Below are 27,624 nucleotides of genomic sequence, written 5' to 3'. Positions count from 1 at the left end.
AAAAAAAAAAAAAAATCCTGCTCTGCTGAGGTCACCCACTGGTAAGCACTCACATGGAATACAAATACCTTCACAGTTTTTGACCACTCAGAGAGGTCCATCTACATAGCTCTTCCCCAGATTTCTTTGTCACCAGTTTTCCAATCATGCTTCTTCCAAGTCCCTGACCATCCAGCCAAACCATTTGTCACAGCCCATGAATCAGTATATAATTACACCTGGCCATTTCTCCTTCCATGCAAAGTTCACAACCCCAGGTACACTGCTAGAAGTTCTGCCCACTGGGAAACCATCTGTGACCCAGGCCCTAGTCTTCTCTTTCTCTGTCAGCTGACCATAGGGAACTCCCCATGAGGCCCATTGTTGCAGGCTGAGGGAGAGAAGGCAGGCTGGCAGGAGTGGAGACCGTGGGCATTTGAGGCACTTCCTCATGTAACTTATTGTGCATTCAGGACCTGTTCGAGCCCAATCACGTATATACCACTTCCATTTGATGATGGAATGCTGCTGTGCATGACCCATGTTATAGCTAGATGGGTTAGAAAGCACCCAGTTCACAATAGGCAGTTCAGGTCGCATGGTGACTTGATGACCCATAGTCAAACGTTCAGTGTTTACCAAAGCCCAGTAACAGACCAAGAGCTTTCTCTCAAAAAGAGAGTAGTTACCTGCAGAAGATGGCAGGGTCTTGCCTCCACTGTAATTCACCTATGGGGACCTGCCAAAGGCTCCAAAGAGCATCCCTATCTGCCACTCACACCTCAAGCATCATTGGATTGGCCGGGTCATATGGCCCAGGTGGCAGAGCAGCTTGCACAGCAGCCTGGACCTGATTCAGAGCCTTTTCCTGTTCAGGACCCCACTCAAAACTGGCAGCCGTTCAGGTCATGTGATAAATGGGCTGGAGTAGCACACTCACATGAGGAATGTGTTGCCTCCAAAATCCAAACAGGCCCACTAGGCGATGGGCCTCTTTCTTGGTTGTAGGAGGGGCCAAATGCAGCAACTTACCTTCACCTTAGAAGAAATATCTCAACAGGTCCCACACCACTGGACCCCTAGAAATTTTTCTGAGGTAGAAGGTCCCTGAATTTAGTTGGATTTATTTCCCATCCTCTGGCATACAAATGTCTTACCAATAAGTCCAGTGTGTTTGCTACTTCTTGCTCACTGAGTCCAATCGGCATAATGTCATCAATGTAATGGACCAGTGTGGTATCTTGCGGAAGCAAAAAGTGATCAAAGTCTCTCCGAATAAGATTATGACACAAAGCTGGAGAGTTGATACACCCCTGAGGTAGGACAATAAATTGCTTGCTGGTCTTGCCAGCTGAAGGCAAATTGCTTCTGGTGGGCCTTATGGACAGGAATGGAGAAAAAGGCATTTGCCAAGTCCATGGCTGCATACCAGGTACCAGGAGATGAGTTAGTTTGCTCAAGCAATGAAACCACATCTGGTACAGCAGCTGCAGTTGGAGTCACCACTTGGTTAAGCTCATGATAATCCACTGACATTCTCCAACATCCATCTGTCTTCTGCACAAGCCAAATGGAAGAGTTGAATGGGAATGTGGTGGGAATCACCACCCCTTTGTCTTTCAAGTCCTTGATGGTGGCACTAATCTGTGCAGTCCCTCTAGGGATGCAATATTGGGTTTGATTACTGTTTTTCTAGGTAGAGGCAGCTCTAATGGCTTCCATTTGGCATTTCCCACCACAATAACCCTCACCCTACTGGTCAGGGAGCCATTGTGGGGGTTCTGCCAGCTGCTAAGTGTGTCTGTGCCAATTATGCATTCTGGTACTGGAGAAATGACCATAGGATGAGTCCATGGACCCACTGGACCCACCGTAAGTCAGATCTGAGCTAAAACTCTGTTAATTACCCAACCACCTTAAGTCCCTACCTTAACAATGACATTTTGGGTCCCCTAGAATCAGTGTCAACTCAGAGCCAGGGTCCAGTAGTCCCTGAAATGTCTGATCATTTCCCTTTCCCTAGTGAACAGTTACCCTGGTAAAAGGGGAAGGATGGGAGAAAGATTCACTGCATAAATTATCGGTAGTGTAATGGGGCCCTTCGTTAAGGGGACCCGGCCTCCCCTTCATTCAAGGGGTTCTGGGTCTGTAAAAACAGCTCAAGTCTGGAAATTGATTGAGGGGCCATGATTCTCTGTTTTTATAATTCAAATTAGTCTTTTGTCCATTTGACCTAGAAGTTTTCTGCTTGTATAAATTAAGCAGAAATGAAGTAGGCTTCCTATCAGTTTTTCTTCTAGGAACACTGTGATTAATTAGCCAATGCCAGAGCTCTACATGAGTCAGACTTTTCTGATTGCCGCTTTGTCTCTGCTGTCCATTATGGTAGCCACACCCACCTTGCCTTTGAGGGTTGATTGCTGCCACTTGGCCCCTGCCACCTGGGATCCAGTTATTCCCATTGTAATTTAAATTTTGTAGTTGAGAGACTGCACTTCCCACTGTTAGATCTGACGTACCCAGAAGAGCAATTACAGGGCTCTTCGGAGATGCAGGTGCTGGCCTCACAAATCTGTTTCACAAGGCATTGGTCAAGGGTACCTCTTCTGGACCCTCCCAGCTGGGAAGGTTAGTAGTTCTAAAGTTACTAGGTCTACAGTCAGTAGGTCACTCCACCAGCCCAATCTCCCTAAACTTTTAGATCCTTTCCTCTACGTTAAACCAAGGGAGATCAGACATTTGCTGCTCACTCAGAGTGGGCCATCTTTTAATCCATATCTCAGCAAAACAAGCAAATAAGCTATTAGAACCTTTTTTTTTTTTTTTGAGATGGAGTCTTGCTCTGTCATTAGGCTGGAGTACAGTGGTGTGATCTCAGCTCACTGCAACCTCCGCCTCCCGGGTTCAAGCGAGTCCCCTGCCTCAGCCTCCAAGTAGCTGGGATTACAGGCATGTGCCATGCCTGGCTAATTTTAGTAGAGACGGGGTTTCACTATGTTGGCCAAGATGGTCTCGATCTCCTGACCTTGTGATCCCCCCACTTCGGGCTCCCAAAGGGCTGGGATTACAGGCGTGAGCTACCACGCCCGGCCTAGAACCTTTTTTAACTCCCGGAGTTGGAGCATTAAATGCAGAGTCCCTACTTAGTGGGCCCACATCCACAAATTCAGCCTGATCCAAGTCTGTGTTCCTTCCATCATTATCCCACACCCTTAATATCCATTCCCATGCCTGTTCTGCAGATTTCTATTTATATAAATTAGAAAACTCAAGCAGATCTTTTTGAGTATAGCGCATGTCCTCATGGGTCACACTCTGAACCCCATCTCTAGGGGCCCACTGGGACTTTAGTTATGGGTCTAGAAGCAAACAGGGGTTTGAGTGGTGGCACCTGAGGAGAATCAGTGTTATCTTGCCTCACAGCTGCCTCAGGGGAGGTCATCACTGTTGCCTCAGGCAGCACAAGGTTTATCTCTTCAGACAAAGGTGGAAAGGCTAATGGCAGCATGGGTCAGGTAGGGGATGTTGCCACTACTGGGGATGGGGAAGCTGTTTCTTCTGGCAAAAAAAGGTTCATCAGAATTTACAAACTCAGTGTCCTGCCTCATCAAGGTCCTCCCACATGTCCCCATTCCACGTTTCAGAGTTGCATTCTTTTCCATCAATGCACTCACTTTAACAATAGACACCTGGTGATGCTGTGCATGCACCTTCCGTTGAAGGTCAGCCACTCACGTGATAAGAACTTGTGTCTGGTTTTCCACAATTTCAGCTATTTCTGTAGAGGAGATAAGATTCTCACCCAGGGCAATCTTAGCAGATTTGAGGCTCAGTATCTGCTTCTGAAGCCAGGAGATAGAATCCCTGAGTTCATAATTTTCTTTCATCACTTTGTCCACTGAACTTAGGAGCAACCAACCAGTTTCATTATGTTCCTTGGTTCTCCACATATGGTCAAAGGTATCGTGTTGAGTCACTAAGCTCCTTGCCTCTCACAAGTGATGAATCAAGTGTCAAATGCATTTATTTTGCATAACTCTCCAAACATCACGCCAAGGACTAACAGTGTTCTCCATACTATTAGAAGTAGAGTCCTGAGCATTTTTGGGTCTAATCATATTAAGCAGCCAACTCCAGACCCCAAAACCAACAAAAGAACTCCATCCCCAATATTCTGTTCCTCTAGAACCACTCCTGGTACCAAAATCTGTTAGTCAAGGTTCTCTAGAGGGACAGAACTAATGGAATAACTATATATATAAAGGGGAGTTTATTAAGTATTAACTCACATGATTACAAGGTCTCACAATAGGCCGTCTGCAAGCTGAGGAGCAAGGAGAACCTGCCTGAGTTCCAAAACTGAAGAACTTGGAATCTGCTGTTAAAGGGCAGGAAGCATCCGGCACAGGAGAAAGATACAGGCTGGGAAGCTAGGCCAGTCTCTCTATTCATGTTTTTCTGCCTGCTTATATTCTAGCCAGACTGGCAGCTGATTAGATTGTGCCCACTCAGATTAAAGGTAGGTCAGCCTTTCCCAGCCCACTGACTCAAATGTTAATCTCCTTTGGCAGCACCCTCATAGACGCACCCAGGATCAATACCTTGTATCCTTCGGTCCAGTCAAGTTGACACTCAGTATTAACCATTACATATGTGGTAAAATATAGGGGTCTAGTTTCATTCTTCTGTATATGGATATCAGTTTTCCCAGCACCATTTATTGAAGAGACTGTCTTTTCCCCAATGAATGTTCTTGGTGCCTTTGTCAAAAATCAGATGGTTATAAGTATGTGAATTTATTTCAGAGTCCTCTATTCTGTTCCATTGGTTTCTGTGTCTATTTTCTGCCAGGCTCATGGTCTTTTGGTTACTATAGGTTTGTAATATATTTTGAAATCAGGTGGTATGCTGCCTTCAGCTTTGTTCTTTTTGCTTCCAGTCACTTTGGCTATTCTTTTTCTGATATTATGTGGTGCTGTATGAATTGTAGGATTGCTTTTTTCTGTTTCTGTGTAGGGGTTGCATTGACTCTATAGATTATCTTTGGTAGGATGGTCATTTTCACAATATTCTCCTAGTCCATGAGTGTGGGATGTCTTCATTTTTTTGTGACCTCTGATTTCTTTCATCAGTGTTTTGTAGTTTTCTTACATAGATGTTTCACCTCCCTGGTTAGATTTATTCCTAGGTTTAAAAAAAAATAGTTTAATTAAAAAAAAATCTATTCGTGTGTGTGTGTGTGCACGCACCTGCGCGCGCGCGTGTGTGCGTGTGTGTTTTAAAGAAAACAGTCATCTTCTTTAAAATTGGAATAACTGTGTCTACTTCCAGGATTGTTACAAGGATTAAACAACATCGTTTAAGTAAAGTAGTTGGCCCAGAGCCTCCTATATCATGGTTGTTATATTTCTTGGCTAATAATAACAGGTAATGTTTATTTATTTATTTATTTTATTTATTTATTTTTTGAGACGGAGTCTCACCCTGTTGCCCAGGCTGGAGTGCAGTGGCACCATCTTGGCTCACTGCAAGCTCCACCTCCTGGGTTCGCGCCATTCTCCTGCCTCAGCCTCCCAAGTAGTTGGGACTACAGGCGCCCACCACCATGCTTGGCTAATTTTTTCTATTTTTAGTAGAGACAGGGCTTCAGCACATTATCAGCACATTAGCCAGGATGGTCTTGATCTCCTGACCTCGTGATCCATCTGCCTCGGCCTCCCAAAGTGCTGGTATTACAGGCGTGAGAAACCACGCCAAGCCAATAAGAGGTAATATTTATTGAACACTTCATGTGTACCACACAATGTCTGAAAGTACTTTACATACATTTCATCATCACAAAAACCCTATTAAATACATATTACTGCCATTATCCTGATTTTATAACTGAGGCCATTACAGTTTAGAGAAGTCTAGTAGTTTTCTTAAGGTCATACAGTGCCTGTGTGCTTGAGCCAGAATTCAAATCTAGTTGGTCTGGGCCATAGTATCTGCACTCTTTACTTAACAGTGATTTCACTCCCCACTTAACAACCAAATCTCCCCTATTTCTTTTACTTTTTTCTTACCTGGCTTTGGGTTCTTAGGTGGTTGAGAGAAGTGGCATTAAATGTGTTGTCTGTGTCTCATTCCCTGCCTGGACTGCCATCAAGGACCAGCAAATGCTCAATAAATGGTAGCAGCAGTTACTGATTATTAATACAACTATCACTTTAACTTAAGTGTTTTTATTCTATTAGAGGTCATGTACATTTACTGACTAGGTTGATTTTGGTCAGTGTTATTTAACTGAGTAAATTCAATTTTTATAAATGCGTCTGTGGCCAAGAGAGTTATAACCAGTGTCGATTAATGTCTTAAATTAGGTGGGAAGGTGAGGTTCATGTCTTTTGAAGTTTTTTTCTCTTAAGTTTGATATGTAAAATATGAGCAACACTGTTGTTAGTGGTAAAATGAAGATAATATTTATATCCCATCTTCCACTGTGTTTCTTTGATTTAGAAGCTAAAAAAGTCAGCTGGACTTAGTGGCTTACATCTGTAATCCCAGCACTTTGGGAGGGCAAAGAGGGAGGATCACTTGCGCCCAGGAGTTCAAGACCAGCCTGGGCAACAAAGTGAGACCCTGTCTCTATGAAATAAATAAATAAATATAAAATAAAATAAAGTAAATTATCTAGGCATGGTAGTACACGCCTGCAGTTGCAGCTACTCAGGAGGCTGAGATGGGAGGATCACTGTGATTGCACCACTGCATAATTTAATAATTTATTTTAAATAATTTTCAGTGATTTCCATTCTATAATAATTCAAATAACACTTATCAAAAATTCCAAATAATTATGAATTGAGTAACGTTAAATTTTACGGATTTGGCTCTAAAAGCTTTAATACTTGGGAATTATTGTTATAGGTTTGTTAAACAGAACTTGGGTATTTACTCTTAAGTATTTTCACCCTCTGTTTGATTTAAATAAGATATATTTGAATTATTTTCCCATGATTAATAGAAGTCAGTAATGATCTTTTCTTTTTCTTTTTCTTTTTCTTTTTTTTCTTTTTGAGACAGTCTCGCTCTGTCGCCCAGGCTGGAATGCAGTGACACAGTCTTGGCTCACTGCAACCTCCACCTCCTAGGTTCAAGCGATTCTTCTGCCTCAGCCTCCTGGGTAGTTGCACTGTGCCACCATGCCCAGCTAATTTTTGTATTTTCAGTAGAGACAGGGTTTCACTATGTTGGTCAGGCTGGTCTTGAACTCCCGACCTCATGGTCCCCCCTCTCGGCCTCCCAAAGTGCTGGGATTACAGGCGTGAGCCACCACGCCCAGCCAGTGATGATCTTTTCTTTCCTCACTAGCAGGGTCTTCACAATTCATCATCAAGGTTGAAAGCAGAGGTTAAATTATCTTTGCTAAAATGACTTTTTGGGAAAGGTTATTAATCACATAGTCGCTTGATAAAAAAATCCACTCAGAATGTACTGCCATGTACCAGCAAGTTGGAAAATAAACAGTCTTCATAAATTATGCAGAATGGTATTGGTTTGCATGCATTAACAGCAATGTTCTCATTAAACTTGGGCCAGGGAAAAACACCACGGTGTTCTGCTTCTACTTTTCATCACATGTGTAAACTGTGCCATCAGCCAGCTAAGACGTGGGAAGGAAAGGAAACCAAGGCTGTGTAGGGCCCCTTAGCAGCAGAATTTCTAGAAACTTCTCTCTTGGGATCTGTAGTTAATGTTAATTTTATTCCTCTGTATTAGCTGTCTGTCTCTGTTTCTCCTACTCATGTGATGTCTGGAATGGAAAGTCTGGCTCCACTTGAGTTGTGTGTCTGCCTTTGGATCATTGTTGGGGGAAGGGGATGTGCAGGATAAAATAACACAGACGTGGAGGTTGGGAGTCTCTGTCAGAGTATAGCAAGACTTCAGTACTTTACGCTTAGTGATGTAGTTGCCCAATTAATTCATCTTGCCTACTGCCTGGAAAAACCAAGGCACTGAGAACAGCAGGTTTTTGCAGCCAAGAGTTGAAAAATCGCAGGGCCAGGCAAGCAGAAAAGATAGTTTATTATTATTCAAATTGGTCTATGAAATTTTGGAGACTAGGTTTTGTTTTGGTTTTGTTTTTATTTTTTGGATTTTTTTAGGATAATTTGGCAAGCAGTGGACTAGGGAATAGGAAATGCTGATTGGTTGGATCAGGGATGAAATCATAGGTTGTTAAAGCTGTCTTCTTGCACTGTCAGTCCCCGGGTGGGATTACAAGACCAGTTGAGCCATTTTATGGGTCTGGGTGGTGCCAGTTGGTCCATCAGAATGCAGGGTCCGAAAAATACCTCAAACACCAATCTTCGGTTTTACAATAGTGATGTTATCTGTAGGAGCAACTGGGGAAGTTATGAATCTTGTGACCTCTGGCTACATGACTCTAGGGCCATAATTTCTAGTCTCGTGGCTAATTTGTTAGTTTCACAAAGGTGGTTTCAAAGGAGGGGGTAGTTTTGGGAAGGGCTATTATCATCCTTCCTTTAAACTATAAGCTAAATTCCTCCCAAAGTTAGCTTGGTTGCTCCCAGGAATGAGCAAGCACAGCTTGGAGGTTAGAAGCAAGATGGAATCAGCTATGTCAGATTTCTCCTACTGTCATAATTTTGCAAAGCAGTTTCAGTGATTGATTTACTGATTTTACATAAGTATAAGGAGAGATGGGTATTGAATCAACTAGATGTGTGTTTTTAATCTCTAAATTAAAGATTTAGTTCTTTATTAAAAAGGGTGGCTTGGCATTTGAGGGTTTTTGAGGGACCCCTGAAGTGACACTGTATCTAGATAGATCTATCTAGATCTAACTAGGTAGGTGGATCTATCTAGTTCACCTGGCCAAACGGCCTTTTTTCAAACCTGCTTTTATTCTATGATGCCGTGGTTCATAGTAGCAATGCAGTCCCAGGTACTTAAGCCAGAAACTGTCATCTTTATTTCTTTCTCATGCATCCATATCCAGTGAGTTTCCTATTCTTGTACATTTTATCTTACAGACATTGGTCCTTTCAGACCATCTCTCAGTGGCACGCAATAGTACTTGCTTGATTCTGCTTTGAATTTGACTTTTTGAATATTTTTTCTTTGTATTTATAACTTCTTAGAAGCAGATTCTACTGTAATCATAGTGTTACTAGTGTTGAGGGCTAATCTTTTGAATATTTTTTGAGGACTGAAGGACAGTAGTTGGGGAGGAGTCAGATGAGACAGTCCATGGCTGTTGCTGCTGCTTCTCATATGGCCAACCCCTCATGGCTGCAGAGGCCAGAACTCGTGATGGCCTTCTCTCCTTGGCTTCTTCCAGAACTTGGAATTCTCCCAGCTCTACCACAAAGCTGTTTGTCGAGCTCCCTTTCTTCCATTCCCTCCCTTTCCTGTATGAACCAGTTGAATTATTTCCACCACCACCTAATGCAATTTAAGTTACTCTTCTGTCACACAGATGGAATGATTTTGTTTTCCTGGGTAATTGGCACATTTTCGCATTTTGGCTCTTTAACTCATTTTTTTTTTTCCTGATATTCAGGAATGGATGGATAATTGACATAGTCAATTGTTTATCATCTATCTGCCCTTTTATGCTACTTTAATACTACTAAAATTTCTGATGGTTTTGTTGTTAAAATATCTCTTTAGCTGAAAGTTTCTCTTATGTATCTTATAGGAAAAACCAAATTTATTTTCATAAATTGATTTTGAGCGGTGGCAGTTGCTTTCTTAATAACTCGCCCTCTTCTACTCACAGTACTTTTCCATGAGAAGTGTATACAAAAGCGTCTAGCCTAACACCTAACACTTGATTGTTAGTTGAGGGTATTAGCTCCCTTTTCCTCTTGATTTGTAAAATACTGGTTTTTATTATAAATGTTAAAGTGATACATATGTATCATAGGAAAAGTGGAAAATGCAGATTAAGTATAATAAAAGTTAAAATCACACAGTTGCTCTAATGTTGACATTGTGACTTTTCCCCAAGAATATTAGCATCCTATTTTTTATTTTCCTGTTTTCATGTAACATTACCAAAAGTATGTTCTCACATTACTAAATATCCTTTAAAAACATAATTTTATGACCATAACATTTTATTCTCTGAGTATGCCATAATGTATTTATTAAGCCATTTTCCTATTTACAAATAGCTTCGGAATTTGTCAGACTAATCTTTTATTTCTTTAGGAGCATTTTAGAGATAGAGATTTCTCAATAACTCAGTAAATAGGAACATTCTCAGGCTCTTGAGATATCAGTCCCCACATATAAAATCATTCTCCCGTCTTAGCTGCCATCCCATCCTGTATGTAGATACCCTCTTCATCTCTCTCAAGATCTTTATTCTAGACCTTCTTTGTTTTTCTTGGGCTCCAGCACGTCACACCAAGATGTCTTACAAGTGGATGTCCTCCTTACGCTGCTTGAGCTTCTGTACCCTGTGCTGGGTCACTCCCACATGTGGTCATCCTTCTTGCTCTGCTTAGGTTCTGACTCTCCTCACCCCCACAAGGTCCTCCTTCACATCCCAGTTGGATTGATACCCCATGCTTTGCTACACCCATGCATCAGGCTCTCTCCATTGTAGCTCTGGCACCCTGCTTTAGGCCCCCATGGTTCTGCCCCATCTAATGGCTTTAGTGCTGAATTGTTCAGGAGAAGCAGAGGGAAAAGAGAAAGGAAGCTATAAAGATTAAATGAGGAAACTTGCAAGTGCATAGTATCATGCCTGGCATACTGTAGGTGTTTGGTGGTAGAGTATGTTGTGGATATTTAAATTCCATTCCTGATCCTGGACTTTTGAACCTTGGTGGTAAAAGGAAAAATACAAACATAACTTACTTGACTGCTTCTAATACCAACTCGGCTGCATATGCTCTATCTGGTATCCCTCCAATCACTGTCTCTAGTGGACAATATATTCTGTCTCTCCAAGTGGTTGTTTTTTACCTTTTTTATTGTCCCCATTCCCCAAACTCCCCAGCTTCCAAATCTCCTCTAATGACTGCCTACTGTTTAAACAAGATTAAGTTTACTGACATTAACGTATTTAACTGCCATGACCACTTCAAAATATTTCAGTATTTTTAGCCCTCCTTGCTTTACCTTCTTTCTTGAAACTCTTTCCTTGTTTAGCTTTTATTAGTGTATTGTCCTAGTCCTCTTCCTACCTATCCAATTTTGGTAAGTCTCATTACCTGCTTTTGATTCTTCTCCCCTCCATATATATGTTTATCCTTCTTAATATTTTGTTCTTGGTCTCCTTAATATATTCAATTTCCTTAGATGATCAAATTGACCAGATAACATCCAAACACCCAATTTATGCTGCTGAGGTCCAGATTTTGTACTTTCCCTACTCTGCTGATCTCTAGCCATAATTCTTGGCTGTCTTAGGCTCCAATGGCAGTTTTTTGTTTTTTTTTTTTTTTACTTCTTTTTTCTTTTTTTGTAGAGACAGGCTTTCGCCATGTTGCCCAGGTTGGTCTTGAACTCCTAGACTCAAACACTGCCCACCTCAGCCTCCCAAAGTGCTGGGATTATAGGTGTGAGCCACTGCACCTGGCCAAATGGCCTTTTTTCAAACCTGCTTTTATTCCGGGATGTCATGGTTAATAGTAGCAGTGCAGTCCCAGGTACTTAAGCCAGAAACTGTCATCTTTATTTCTTTCTCATGCATCCATATCCAGTGAGTTTCCTATTCTTGTACATTTTATCTTACAAACATTGGTCCTTTCAGACCATCTTTCAGTGGTATGCAACAGTACTTACTTGATTCTACTTTGAATTATGACTCTGTGAATATTTTTTTCTTTAGATTTATAACTTCTGAGAGGTAGATTCTACCATAATCATTTGTCTTCATTGAAATAAAGAATACCTTCAAGACGTTTTTCTAAACTTGAGTCAGTGTTTTACTATGTCATTAGCTGGTTTTCCTTGGCAATAGGAGATTGATCAGGATTCGTGATTTGGTTATAGGTATGTGGTCTGTAGTATCCTTTTTTGGGGATTAATGCAGAGAATGGTGTTGTTTTAGATGATGTTGGGAATATTTTAAGTAGCTTTAGCTTTAATTACTGATAATGAATGGAATCTTTGATAACTAGGTAGATTTTAGTATCTGCAGATAAGAATGTGTTTGGTGTTTTGATCCAAATGGGTAGCTAGATATATAAATTGACAAAATTCTAGAAATCTGTTTTCTTCCTTGAAAAGTCACATTGTCCCCCAGCCAAAAGATTTCAAATCTTGAAAAAAAAATTTATTTATTTTTAAATTTGCCTTCTACTCAAGTAGCTTTACTTTTTTTGTAACACTTTTTTTATTATATTCCGATAATGATTGATAGAAAATAAATAAATGATTGGTTAAAGCAAAGAGATTTGCAAGTGGTTGCAAAGCAAACTCTTTGCTTATAGTCAGTAATATTTATTCCATGGTTTAGACTTCTTTTCCCAATTAGGATATCTTAAATTTGAATACTTACCCATTTAAGGTCTTCCTGAAATAACTCTAGAATTGTAAGGCAATATTTTTAATGATTGGGTTAAAGATCTTCTATGGTTTGGCCTCTCATTATGCTTTTAGAGTTTTTCAAAAAGATTGATTCAGAAAAGTTAGAGATTTGGTAAAATAATTTGGTAGTTGTTATGCATTTGAAAGAGTTGCTAGCTTTGGATGTTTTCTCAGACCACAGCTTTCTGTGTGACATTATTATCATCATAGTTTATATTGTGTAATTAAATGATTCATCTTCCTCATTTGATCCTCATCATTAAAGTCACCTGAGTGTCTGACGTATACAAATTTCTTTAGGGGTGTGTGTGTATGTGTGTGTAATTGTCCATTGCACATCTGTGTAATGGACAACTAGAAACATTGAACAATATGTAGATTAAAATAGGATGTTGTAAAAAAAAAAAAAAAAAAGAATGGGGTAGTACATAAATTGAGTAGTAGTGAGAATAGTAGGTTAGAAGTAAGGCCTATTAGGAGCAGTTTCAGGATTCAGAGAGATTTCTAGGTGGTTCAGGAGACAAATTTGTTTGAGAAGTAGTAGTTATGAGCCAAAAAACAGTGAAAACCTATTTGATATCCAAAGGATTGAGAACTTTACTTCCAAATTAAAAGTCTTAATGTCAAAATAATTATTTTTTACTATTTCTGGATAAGATTTGTCTGAAGATTATTCATCATTCTAATGATTTTAAGTGGCCCAGATGTCTCTTCTTTATTTTTTGTAATATGAACAGAAGTACTGAGAATAATTGTCGAATGTTCATCATGACAACATAATTTTGGGGATTATAGATAATAATTTTCTTTCATTGGTGATTAGTGTTTTATTCTCACATCCACTATTTTGTTCAGTAACTTAACTTTGTTATATCACTTAGCCCTCTCGGTTTTCTCTTTTTTATCAAATTTATAGGTAGATAATTATGGCAATGCAAACCATATATTTTAGGTATCTTGGCAAATGTGATCTTGTCAACAAAATGATTTTGTTGACAGCTCCATTTTCATCTGTAAACTGTAAGCAGTTATCAAAAGTATTACATTGGCAATTAATTAGGAAAAAGACTTTTATCTGCACACCCCTGTTTTGGCTTTCTTCATTATATCACTCTCTATGCCTTTGTGTACTACCCATAACTTAGCTCCCACTTATAAGTGAGAACTTACAATATTTGATGTTCCATTCCTGAGTTGACAAAGTGTATTTTCTGACTGATAACATTTATTTTTATAAAAAGACTCAAAAAATTACGTTTGGTTGTCCAGCTATTAAATCACCATTAAAATATGGAATGTTGGCCGGGGGCGCTGGTTCACCCTTGTAATAGACAACATTTATCCTGGCACATGATTGGCCTCTGATGTTTGTTGCATGGGGTTCATCTAGGAAGAAATTGGGGCTCTGTTTTCTTTTTGTATGGTATTTAGTGTTTGTGAGAATTTATAGCTTGCTTTTCAGAGTTTCTTAAATGAGATTCAGAACAAAGAAACTAAACATGGTGGTAGGAAAAATTAGGGCTTTGACATACAGTATTATGATATATCTGTTCATTAGTTAAGGAAACTAGGTGCTTTAAATATGTTTGCAAATCTGGGTCTCCTTTTGCCTTGCTTATTTTTATTTGTGAATTATTAATCTTTTATCTAAGCACTTAATCTAATTAAACTATTGATAACTACCTTTTTGAAGCAAGACACCTTCTCTTTGGCCTCTTGATACCTGAGCCACTGCTGTTCTGAATGTGATAACCTAGGGGTAATTAGATAGCCTAAGAGTAGCTTTTCAAATTGTTTTTCAAAGATACTTCTTTTCTAAAATTCCTAAGTGATACATGTTTCTCATTTCACCATCTAATTATCTAGGTTTTAACATTTGTATTTTTGATACCATCATATTCATTACAAAGTTTTTTCATAGGAGCCAGAGCTGACCTTGGCAGATACGTAGACAAAGGCAGTCTTTTTCTCTACCTACCAATCATCCCGTTTCTTTACCCTTTTCTTTCCCTCCCAGTTTTCCCTTCCTCCATTTCCCCCTTTCCCTCTTCTTCCCCTTTCCCATTTCATTTTGTTTGTCTCAGTGTGTAGAGACTTGTAAATATATAAAATTAGAGTAATGGTAGGAGGAGGTAGATGATTCTCTATAAAGTTCCTATTCAGTGATAGTAACTTAACTAGTTACTGTGGAACATATTAGTTTCTAAGATAACTAGTTCAAATTGCTTTGGAGTCCAATAGACCTGAGTTAGAATCCTGGTTTATAAAAGTAGTACATCTCCATTGTGGAGAGGGGCAGGGGAAGGAAGTGATACAGTGGCTGGGCGCAGTAGCTCACACCTGTAATCCCAGCACTATGGGAGGCTGAGGTATGTGGATTACTTGAGCCCAAGAGTTCAAGTTCACATAAGGAGCAACATAAGGAGCCCTCATCTCTACAAAACATAAAAAATTAGCTGAGCAAGGTGGGGCGCACCTGTGGTCCCAGGTGCTCAGGAGGCTGAGGTGGGAGGATTGATTGAGCCTGGGATATCAAGGTTGCAGTGAGCCAAGATCATGCTACTACACTCCAGTTTGGGCGACAGAGTGAGACCCTGTCTTTAAAAAAAAAAAAAAAAGTGATACGGTAACAATGAATATAAGGCAGAAAGGAAAAGTGCTATTGTCTTTGGTACTTCTCAGAGGTAATCATTATTAATGATTTTCATGTATCATTCTAAATATCTGCTGTATATATTTACATATATTTAATATAGCATATTAGCTGTGTTAATTTCAGTTTTTTACAGCATGTTTAATGTGTTCATTTTCCTGTTAGAACAGTCTTCAGTAGGTCAGAAAGCATCTAAAGAATATTAATTTAGTGGAATTTTCATCTGTTTGATATTACTAAATTCTAGTTTCTCAATTCCTTTTTTTTTCTTTTGAATCTTATTCCTCTTACTGCTTTCAGGATGCTGTTCCATAATTACTGTTTTTTTTTGTTGTTGTTTAATCAGTTTTGACCTCTGTAATGGCTCAAACTTTAGATGAGAAAACATACTAGAAGTAGAGACGACAGAAAATGATATTTGTATTTTAAGACTTCAGTCTTCTCAGGGAAGTAGTAACTGGCTAGACATTCTTTCAGGAATGGTGATGGTCACAGTAATTAGGAATTAAAGCTTGTGGGAAGAAAATCTTTAATTGACCTTGCTGTCATTAAGAGGAAAGAGTTATTGTGAGGCATTGATATAGGAGTGCAGGACATGTTGCCAAAGATACAGGATGAGTTTGTAGATGACAAAGTGCTTGGTCATCTGGGACCAGGAATGGAAAAGCTGACTGTAGGTCAGCTCTGGGTATGAGTGCACCAGAGGCTTAAGGTATTCAGGGCATCTCTGGGAGTAATAACAAGAGCATTGATAAAGTTGCTTACCATAGCCAAGCAAGGACTTCACATTCTCACAATGTACAAAACTATTGGCTACAGAATATAAATCAGGATTTCAGAGTCTCCTCTTATGTGATGGAACAATGTTTTTCCCTCCTTGAAACAGATCATTAGTTATGAAGAATATGGTTGGATATCTATACCATTACTTGTACATTAATTACCTTGGTATATCTCTTTCTGTGTATCTATCAACAAAACATTATTTGACTATATTTCCTTTTAGAATGTTAAGTACTTTCTTTTTTAAGACAGAGTTTCAATCTTGTCGCCCAGGCTGGAGTGCAATGGCGCGATCTTGGCTTAACGCAACCTCCCAGGTTGAAGTGATTCTCCTGCCTCAGCCTCCTGAGTAGCTGAGGTTACAGGCGCCTACCTCCATGCCTAGCTAATTTTTTGTATTTTTAGTAGAGATGGGGTTTCACCATGTCGGCCAGGCTGATCTGAACGTCTGACCTCAAGTGATCCGCCCACCTTGGCATCCCAAAGTGCTGGGATTACAGGCATGAGCCACTGCGCCCGGCCTAGAATGTTAGGCACTTTTAAAGAAATCTCTTTTCTGTGAACCTATGGGTTATGTTGAATAGGCCCTTTTCTAAACACACAAACACCAGAGGCATTGGGGGAGGGAGAAGAAAAAGAGAACAGTTAAGAGGTACCAAAAATGTTGAAGTAGTCAAAATATTACATAGTATTTATTTCTCAATTGAAGACATACCATCTTATTAAAATTACTGTACCATTAGATAAGCGTTACCACTGAGCTTCTTTTAATCTTTTGTATGCCATTTTTTAGAAAGTAGTTATCTTCTTCCTGAGTTTTCTTTCACAGAGAACTATAATTGAACTTGGCCTTGCGATTTAATTTTATGTAGAAGAAATTTGTTAAAAACCACCTATCAAACTTGTGTGACTCAGTCAAGTCTGCCAAGTTGCTGTGGGCAACAGACTGAGACCCTGTCTCAAAAAATTTAAAAAAAAATTAAAAGGGATACAGTAACAATAAATATAAAGCAGAAGGGGAAAGTGCATTGTTTGTGTTTAGAGGTAAAGTGGAAATGTGTGTTAATGGGAATGTCTGTTAGGGGTAAAATATAAATGTTGGAAACTGTTTTGGTATATTTGTGTGTTAGAGGTAAAATAGAAATGTTGGAAAACCTGTCCTGTTATTTAACTTTGGTAGCACAGCTCTGCAAATTATTCTTCATCCATGACCCTAAGTCTTGAGAAGATGGTTCTTCTCTTTCCTAGTCCTGTCACTTCTTTTCTTGCCCTATAATGACTGACAGTAGAATTATGTTTCATTCAGGGAAGAGCTTCGGTCTAGCCACAGGGATTCTGATTTACTGTCTTGCCAGCTGGGAATAAAGTGAGACTAAAGGCCAGAAGAGATCTTTAGAATCCCTTCACTCTTACTTCTAGCATCTGGCTACCACTCTGATTTCATGAGGCCTCTGATGTACTACACACATATCCCGAGAAACAATTTCAGAGATAATTCATTCTGAATTCATATGTAAGGGTAATTTGTTGAAGGCATATACATTATTAAGCAAAATCCTGAACATCTCCTTCTGAGACATCTGCATTTAGGTTAACCAGCATCCTCACAGTTTTCTCCAAAAAAGTAGTCTGTTTGCTTAAGTAACTAAAATGTTCATTCTGGTGGTTTTTTTTTTTTTTTGAGACTCTGTCACTAGGCTGGAGTGCAGTGGTGCGATCTCGGCTCACTACAACCTCCACCTTCCAGGTTCAAGCATTTCCCCTGCCTCAGCCTCCTGAGTAGCTGGGACTACAGGTCTCCACCACCACACCTGGCCTTTTTTTTTTTGTATTTTAGTAGAGACAAGATTTCACCATGTTGGCTAGGATGGTCTCCATCTCCTGACCTCATGATCTGCCTGCCTTGGCCTCCCAAAGTGCTGGGATTACAGGCGTGAGCCACCGTGCCTGGCCTATTTGGTAGTATTTCCAAAACAAAAGAAGTCTGCTACAAAGGAGAACTGATTCCTGCACTTACAGACATTTAATTGCTGTAATTGAAAATGAAATTTATCTAGCTTAAAAAAATTAAGACCCCGCCCCGACACCATGAGACATTCTATTAGTAAAAGTTGCTCTTCCTCTCACCTATCAAATCTTTGAATAAATGTGTCTTTCCAGTAAAACAAAACATTTTATCCTGTGTCTTTTTTAATAGGAATGTCTATCAACCCACCTTTAGGATTGCATTCTGCTGTTTACAATGAACTATGTCAGCTTTCAGGAAGCATTTCCACTTTTACCTACTGCTTCACTGTGGAGTTTCTTAGGCTTTCTGTATCTTTCTAAGCCTGGGCCTCTTGAGTACCATGCTGGAGTTACACTGAACCTAGTTATGCCAAGGATTGACATGCATTTCCGATTTGGTCTGTTGAATAGGATTATTTTATTTTTCCTGATTTTAGGATTATAGGACATATATCTACACATTCACATTCTTGAGTCACCTAGAAATAAAAATAGTTCTTTTGTAGACAAGTTAGGCACCCTTTTGTATATGAAAACAAAATACTGCCGAAATAGTTATTAAAACATGTTGGTACCTGTTCTTTATTGGTTTTAAGTAGTATTTTACTGAAAAGTATGCAGTGCATTGGAATGTTACACTTTTTTTTTTTTTTTTGAGACAGGGTCTCACTCTGTCACCCAGACAGAGTACAGTGGCATGATCGTGGCCCACTGCAGCCTCAACCTCCTGGGCTCCAGTGATCCTCCCACCTCAGCCTCCTGAGTAGCTGGGACTACAAGGGCGCACTACCATGCCCAGCTAATTTATTATGTTTTTTGAAGAGACGGGATTTGGCCATGTTTCTCAGGCTTAAACTCCTGGGCTCAAGCAGTTCTCCTGCCTCGGCCTTCCAGAGTGCTAGGATTGCAGGCATGAGCCACCGTACCCAGCCTAAAAAATAAATTACCGCACCTGGCCTAAAAAATGAATTTTTTATTTGCATAAGCCCAGTTATTCTGAATTACTCAATTAGAGCAGAATTATTCATGTGGAATCTATGTTCCTATACTTACCTTTTCTGATTTTAAGGAAGATGATTGATTGATTGAATTTAGAATTTAAGAGGATGAGGGGCAACTAGTCACCGCAGGTCAGCTCTGCCATTAGGACTAACCAGTTGGTTATTGTTTACCTAGAGTTTCTTAATCCTGCTTCATAGAGACTCATGGCAGTTTTAGTTACATATAAGTATGTTGTTTGGTCTAGGTGTTACAATATTTTAATTTTGGGGGTATAACACGATTTTGTTGTTGTTGTTGTTTGTTGTTTGTTTGAGGCAGGATACTCTGCTGCCCTGACTGGAGTGCTGCAGTGGCATGATCATGGCTCACTGCAACCTCGACCTCCCAGGCTCAAGCAATCTTCCCACCTCAGTCCCCTGAGTAGCTAGGACTACAAGCATGTGCCACTACACCCAGCTAATTTTTTAATTTTTTGTAGAGATGGGTCTTACTACATTGCCAAGATTGGTCTCAAACTCCTGGGCTCAAGCGATTCTCTCACCTCAGCCTCCCAGAGTGCTGGGATTGCAGGCAAGAGCCACTCTGCACTCAGCCATAATATGATTTTTAAAATAAAAGAGTCATAGGAAAGTGGTAAAAAAGAGAATAGGATTTATAGGACCAGAAGAATTAATACGAGCAAGATAATGTATAAGAGAGACTAGCCGGGCATGTTGGCTCACGTCTGTAATCCCAGCACTATGGGAGGCCGAGGCAGGTGGATCACGAGGTCAGGAGATAGAGACCATCCTGGCTAACGCGGTGAAACACCGTCTCTACTAAAAATAGAAAAAGTTAGCCGGGTGTGGTGGCATGCACCTGTAGTCCCAGCTACTCGGGAGGCTGAGGCAGGAGAATCGCTTGAACTCAGGAAGTGGAGGTTGCAGTGAACCAAGATCGTGCCACTCACTGCACTCCAGCCTGGGCGACAGAATGAGACTCATCTCAAAAAAAAGAGTAACAGACATTAAAGGCTCTTATCGAGTCACTTAAGTTATTTTATTCTACCTCTACGTTGAAACCATTCTGGTATTCTCAATTTCTCAGTTCTTAAAATTGAGATTTAAAAAATAATGTATAGATTAAAGGACTTTAGGGTAAATTATGTTGTGAGTCAGAAAATACTCTTTCTTCCTGTATTTTCTTATAATATCTTTGTCTATATTTGGTCATTTTCTGTCTCTAGTCTCTTAAGTGTAGTTATCTGAAATATTTTTAATTTATTAGGATTCTAATTTTCAATTAATGCAAATAATGAAAACTCCTAGTCACAATTGTATGGTGTTGACCCATTTCAGTGTCCTTTTGGATATGGGGAATTAAGTGGAAACTGGAGACAGTAGGAGCTAATAGGAAATAACTTGGGTGGGAACAATAAAGAATGATTTGGTCATCCTGCCCTGTTGGAGGTTTAGTTCAGAGAACTTTCCAGCATCTAAGAATAAATAAAAATAGAAGCCATAAGAAATTCTTCTTCATAATTATTTTCCTGTGTCTTCAATCATTTCACAACTTTGTTTTCCAGTTTAAACTTTAAGTGGTAATTGTGGTCTGCATGTTTATAAATTTTTAATTGTATAGAATATTAGTACTTTTCTTCTTTAAAAATAATGCCATAAAGAATTTATCACTTGGAAGCTTTTCCCCAAATGTAACAGAGCTGTAGCAATTGTGTTTATTTACAATTAAGGATTCCCTAGGGTAGTGGTTTTCAACATCAGAATCATCAGGAGGGATTTTAAAAAGTTTTTTAATTTTTATTTTAGGTTCAGGGATACATGTCCAGGTTTGTTATATAGGTAAACTCATGACTTGGGGGTTTGGTATAGAGGTTTTTTCGTCACCTGGGTACTAAGCATAGTACCTGATAGTTTTTTGTTTTTTTTTTCTGAACCTCTCCCTCCTTTGAACCTCCTCCCTCAAGTAGGCCCCAGTGCCTGTTGTTCCCTCTCTATTCAAGAGGGATTTTTAAAACATAGGTTTTGGGGCCTCACTCCTGTATTTCTGATTCAGTAACTCTGGAATGGGGCCTGAGAGTTTGCATTTCTAACAAGTTCCAAGGTGACACTAATACTGCTGGTCCTGAAATCATACTTTGAGAACCACTGCAATAATACGATACTGATCTGAGAAGTCTGAGATAGACTGAGAAGTCTAATCTGTGCTGAATGAATACTGAGTTGCTTATATTTCAAGCAGAGTTATACCTATTTGATGGGTACCAGCAATGATCATTTAGTGTAGTGTTGTCTTCTTTTCATAGATTGGAGCATATGATCAACAAATATGGGAAAAATCTGTTGAACAGAGAGAAATCAAGGTAAGGAGTTTCATTTTATTTTGAAACATAGTTCTATGAATTATTAATTACATTTTCTGTAGTGTTTTTTTCATGTACTTTTAAGATATAAATTACTATTCTATTGAAGTTTTTAAAGAAAGGAGTAAGCTTTATTTACCATAGTCACGTTTACTTCTAATGGTGGTTTTTTTCTTTTTGTCATCTTTCTGTTCTTTTACAATTGAATTTCTAATGACTATTTTTTTTGTCAGCTTTTTTCCCCTTTCACTTGTCACCTTATACTTCTAGTTTGCTTTTCCTCCCTTTTGATGCTGTCATTGCTCTGTACAGTTTATTAAACTGGTAAGTGTTTCAGGATTTTTCCCGCCTGAGTGATCCTGTGCAAATGCTGCTCTGCTTAATTGAGATCTGCTTTTTGGTGCTACTAACAGATTGACTTGGACCCAGAAAGAGTCACTGAAAAGTTGGTCATTTAAAAAAAGAATTTAGGACAGTAAAGCACTAATTAAAATGTTTTTGTGGTAGGCATTTTCTTCCTGAACATTTAATCACATCTCTTATGCTGATAAAATATTCTCATAGATTACCTCGCTAGCATGAAAACTGTTTTTCAACTGAATTTATTGTTTCTCGGCACTCTTTATTGATAATAAGATTTATATTTTTCATTTGCATAGATACTAATCAGTGTGTTTCTGCACGAGCTAAATTTAATCTGGGCACAGACAATATTACTTTAGTTACTTGACATTTTCTGTTTTGTACAGAAAGGTTTACATTAGATTGAAAACCAGTCTCTAGAGTTACTAAAAATCGGTCCAAAAATTTGTTAATGTTTAGACTACTTAGTCACTTGTAATAAAGAGCAAGGTTCTTTCCCATTTGGCAATGATAATCTCTAAACTTTTGAGGAAGGATTAATACATTTAACAAAGTTGTGGTGTGTGTTAAATATAGGATTAAGTCATGGGACAGAAAGATAAAATGGATTATAGTTTTGTAGGGGAGATACATAATTACACGTGAGATAAATTCCTTTAAGAGAGGCATGTCTAAAACTCTATAGGAGAGTGAGAGGGGAGACAAGCCTGGGGAGGCTGGGAAAGATTTCATAGAGGAAGCGGTTCATTAACTTAAGGAAGACATTTCAGACAGATGAAGAGCAGATGGAAATATATGTAAAGGGTGGAAGAAACATGACTGAGGCAGGGCTCCTCAAGTGGTTTGATTTGGTAAAAGGTTGGATAGAGGAAGGAGAGTAGTGTCAGTAGGAGTAAAACTAGAAAATGGAAGTCAGATTATGAAGGGGCTTGAGTGCCTTGCCGAAGAGTTTAGACATAATCTGGAAAACAACAGGGGAGATATTGGAAGATTTTTAAGCAGAAGCTTATATTTTAACAAATGTACTCAGGCGGCACTAAGGATGATAGGAAATACTGGAAGAAGAGCACATTTAGAATTTTGTTATAGAAATATCTATTTGGTACTTGGGAGGGACATTTAAGAGTTCTCAGTTTATAAAGTGAATATGTATAAGTATGTGTTTGTATGTGATACATACATATGTATGTAAAACATTATATAGATATAGCCATAGGAATGAGTAGATTTCTGTTGAATGATGAAAGAAAAGGGCTGAGAACAGAGCATTGGGAAATAACTAACATTTAATGGGTAGGTAAATAAAGAGATGCAAGTAAAGAAGGAAAGAAAAGTAGGAGATCTATGAGAAAATAGTATGGAGAGAGTATGAAGAAGAGTTGGGATAGTCAAGCAAATAAAAGAGCAGCAGAGAGGTCTAGTAAAATGCCATAATACCTTTTATTCTCTCTGACAGAAAGCCTTTATTCATTGGTCAGGAGATATTAAGTACCTTGAGAGGTTATGTTATCAGGTTGACACATTTGGAATTTAAAAGCCTCAGAAAAAATATATATAAATAATTTTTTTAGTTTTTGGGAGCTGTTCACAAATTACTGCATTACTTATATAATCTCCTCTTTTTAAAAAGAACTGTTATAAATCCTAAGTAGAGATTAGGGTGAAGAAGGATTATATTAGGTACTACTTGGTGCTACTAACAGGATGATCTTAGGGATTAGGACCTACAACTTCTTTCTGAAGTATGTCTCCCTTTAAAGATAATGCCTTGTAATAGTAATTGAAGAATTAAAAACCTAAAAACTTGCTCTTTTGGCAGGTCTGAAGGTAGCACGTTATCTCGATTGTTCACAGTCAGCTACAGATCAGATGAATTCCTTGTTTCACTCTTTCCCTCTTTCCCACTATTGTACTTGACTAGTCTTTAAAAATAAAGATAAAAATAAGACAAAATTAAAGAAAACTTGTTCTCGTTATTTTTTTTTTTTCCCTTTGGGGTGATAAAAAATTTCTAAAACTAGATAGTGGTAATGGTTGCACAATATTGTGGATGTACTTAGAACCACTGAATTATAGACTTTTATTTATTTTTTCCTTTTTGTTTGTACAAAGTCATGGAGTCCATGTGCAATTTTGTTACATGCATAGCTTGTGTAGTAGTCAAGTCAGAACTTTTGGGGTATCCATCACTTGAGTAATATGCACTCTACCCATTAATCAGTTTTATCTGGCTCACACCTGAAATACCAACACTTTAGGAAGCCAAGGTGGGAGGATTGCTTGAGTCCAGGAGTTAAGACCAGCTTGGGCAACAAAGTGAGACACTATCTCTTAAAAAAAAAATTATTTTTCTTAATTAACTGGAATGTACCTGCAGTCCCACCTACCTGAGAGGCTGAGCCAGGAGGATCACTTGAGCCCTGGAGTTTGAGGGTGTAGTGAGCCATGATTACACCACTGCACTCCAGCCTGGGCAACAGTGAGACTTTGTCTCTAAAAAAACATACATACATACATACATACATAATCAACTTATCCTCCCTACTCTTGTTATTTTTAATTAAAAGGATCAATTTGTTAACAAGCCTAAAAGCACATTTCATTCTTACTAAGCGTTCTAATAAAGGTAAATTATAGTGTAAAATAATTTTGTATTTATTCTAAGGAAGTTAGAGAGGTACATAACTGTGGTGTATTAATGCTAATATTTGATTAAAAAAAAACACTCTACCTGTTGTTTAGAGAACAGTGTACCAAATGTATTGAGTTTGTCCCATGTAATTGATTCTTTCATTAGTTGTCAAAGCAGTGAGCAGCTACTAGAGAAATCAAAGACATGAAAATATATTTTTTTGAAATGTTTATTTTTCAATTAAAGACCCAGAGTTGATATTGCTAAAGCATAAAATCTTTTGTAAATTGCAAATTATTTTTTCATAACTATTTTAGAAATTATAACTAAAAACTTTGTTTTTTTCTGATTACCTTGACCAAAAATTAAAAGTAAATTTGAAAGTTTTTCCTGTTTTACTATCTACTAGACTTTTAAAGCTTCACCAAAAAGCTTATAAAGTCATTACAGAGAAAAAGGGGGATGGGGGAACTAAACAAGATTTCTAGAAAATGAAACTGTTTATGTACTTTGATGGAGTCTAAATATTAATAATACACAGACGTCTAGATAACAGAAGCACTTTCTAAACTTAAACAGCCCCTTTCTTTTTTTTTTTGGCCCAACATTATCTGTGTACTTAGAGAATTTTTTTTTTAATAAAAAACTTTATACTACTGTGTTTGAGTCATTTCACTATCGAAACATATTATAAGAGTTTAAATTATATTTAATAAAATATTTTTGATATTGGTATTAGTTGCATTTGTGCTGCTTGTTTCTACTTTCTAGTTTGTGCATAAATTAGTAGTTTTAAAAATCTCAATTCTTTTTTTAAAAAAAACTTTTCATTTTTTATTTGTTCATTTAAACTGTTTAACAGTTCAAACAGTACTGAAAGCTATGCTACTTTGTGTGAATGTAGTTTATCCCAAGCCAGTTGAAAATTTTCCAGTGTAAAATATCTACTTAATTAAAATCAGACTTTATGAATGTTTGTATCTTGATGCTTTCTTTTATTTTTGTGAATAAAATAATTGTAGATTCGATCTCAGCTCACTGCATCCTCTGCCTTCTGGGTTCAAGCGATTCTTCTGCCTCAGCCTTCCAAGTAGCTGGTATTACAGGTGTCCGCTACCACACCCGACTAATTTTTGTATTTTTAGTGGAGATGGGGTTTCACCATGTTGGCTAGGCTGGTCTTGAACTCCTGACCTCAGGTAATCCTGCCCACCTCAGCTTCTCAAAGTGCTGGGATTACAGATGTGAACCACCTTACCTGGCCTTCTGTTTTTTTTTTTTTTTAAACTTTAAATTATCTTGATAAGCTACCTTAGAGGAAAAATTTTATTGAAACTGGCTATTAGGGTATAGCTCTACAATATAGCTCAAAATAAATATATTTTAATAGAATACAAAATTGGAAATGAACCCCATATGAACAAGATCGATTACAAGAAGCATGTTGAAAAAGAATATTTGCACAAATCAAGAAAACTTACTGTTTCTCCTATAGGGACTCTTAGTTCTTAAAACACTCTTAATAAAAATAAAGATTCAGATTAGTTGGAAGACACTGGCAATAAGGTTACTTTCAAGTTGTTAGGGAAGCAATTTATAAAAAACAAGTAAATTAAAATATGTTACTGTTTTCAAATATTTTTACAGTAATAAAGGTAAAATCTTACTGTAATAAACTTAATACCAAATCCAAATAGTGCTTTATTAATGAATTTTTGTTTAAATATGTATTATTACTGTTGCCTCTCCAATATGCAAAATCTTGGGAATGATTTCTAATCCATCAGCCACTCTATAGTGACAGTAAAATCAGAAATAATGTACAGATACAGCCCATACTCATTATTTGGAGTAGCTATATTCTATGAAGTCACCCATGAACACTGAATGAGTGAATACTGAACCATTGCTGCCTGGGGAAGTACCTTGTTTTATGTGTATTTCTGTTTAAAGACACCTTATTTAATATATATTTTTGATTCATTAACAGTTCGTGGCCAACAGCTCTGTAAATCATACCTTAACAGAGGTTGTATTTATTTTTTTAGTTTTTAGTTTTTACTTTATATTTTTTGGGACAGTCTTGCTTTGTCACCAGGCTGGAGTGCAGTGGCATGACCTTGGTTTATGGCAACCTCCAACCCCTGGGTTCAAACAGTTCTCTGTGCTTCAGCCTCCTCAAGTTGCTGGGATTACAGGCAAGTGCCACCATGCCCAGCTAATTTTTTGTATTTTTAGTAGAGATGGAGTTTCACCATGCTGGCCAGGCTGGTCTCAAACTCCTGGCCTCAAGTGATCCGCCCACCTTGGCCCCGCAAAGTGCTGGGATTAAAGGTGTGAGCCACTGTGCCTGGGTGAACAGAGGTTATCTAACACATTTTCTCTGTAAGGCACATCACAGCCTTCTTGCACTTAGGAACACGAGGCAGTGTTTTAAGCACTATAGTTATACTTGAGGGCCATCTTGAACAACAGGATTGCCAACAAAAAGCACAAAAATGTGAAAAACACAACAAAGGACACTGTTTACAGTAATCAGAGCTGAAACAGGAAGGTTAAAGCATCACCTTGTTTGACCTCAGCTGGGAACATGCACGTTGGGTGACTCAATTTTTTTTTTTTTCTACTCCATGCATGCCTGCAAATTAGGGCAAAAGCACCATGAACATTGATTTGGGGGTACAAAGAAATTTTACCAAGTAGGCGTGTTTGCAGTTGTGGAATCTGAGAATATGAGGGTCAACTATATATAAAATTGTCATTGCTATTTCTTTAACTTTTACCCTTTCTCCTTCATTTTTGTTTTTTGTATCTCTGGGTGGTTTGCAACTTCAGACAGAACTATTTGAAGGGATTCAAAGATTAATTACATCTTGGTTTCAGGTCACATTTTTGGTTTAGACACCTCAGTTAATTCTGACCTCAAATATGGTTCTTTTCTTTGTTTTAGATGCAAACAGAATACTTAATCAGATTTTTACTTTGTTGGGGGGTGTCATTGTTACTTGGATTAGGACCAGAGACAGGATTTACTGCACAGTTACTTGCTTAATTGAATGAATAAAAAACAAATCATCTAAACACTTGTGTCGTCTCGCAGTACTTGGCTCCTGAAGAGTTTAGCTTAAGCTCTTGCAATTCTTTTTGTTTTTTGTTTTCTCTTTTTTGTTTTTATTTTTGTTAGCTCTTCCAATTCTTAACATTCTAGTCTTAAGTAATAAAGTAATTAATTTTGTTATAGGTTTTTTTTTTCCAATAGTTTTGATCTACTTCCCCCACTCCACTCTATAT

The 27,624-nt window shown here is 38.2% G+C and overlaps 1 protein-coding gene across 4 annotated transcripts in view; it reads left to right on the top strand.

The window, feature by feature from the left end:
- Positions 1-27,624, top strand: part of PHTF2 (putative homeodomain transcription factor 2) — a 159,931-nt gene that overhangs the window by 75,290 nt on the left and 57,017 nt on the right. For 2 of the 4 annotated variants that reach the window (XM_011985450.1, XM_011985449.1), the window contains 2 exons: positions 21,282-21,338; positions 21,651-21,662. In XM_011985450.1, the coding sequence (XP_011840840.1) occupies positions 21,282-21,338; positions 21,651-21,662 (69 nt within the window). The remainder of the gene's footprint in view (positions 1-21,281; positions 21,339-21,650; positions 21,663-27,624) is intronic. The other 2 variants (XM_011985451.1, XM_011985452.1) reach the window with 1 other exon arrangement.

Source organism: Mandrillus leucophaeus, unplaced genomic scaffold (assembly GCF_000951045.1).
Source record: "Mandrillus leucophaeus isolate KB7577 unplaced genomic scaffold, Mleu.le_1.0 Scaffold284, whole genome shotgun sequence".
NCBI lineage: Eukaryota > Metazoa > Chordata > Mammalia > Primates > Cercopithecidae > Mandrillus > Mandrillus leucophaeus.
The sequence above is the reverse complement of the archived record's forward strand: the minus strand, read 5'-3'. Positions and strand labels throughout refer to the sequence as shown.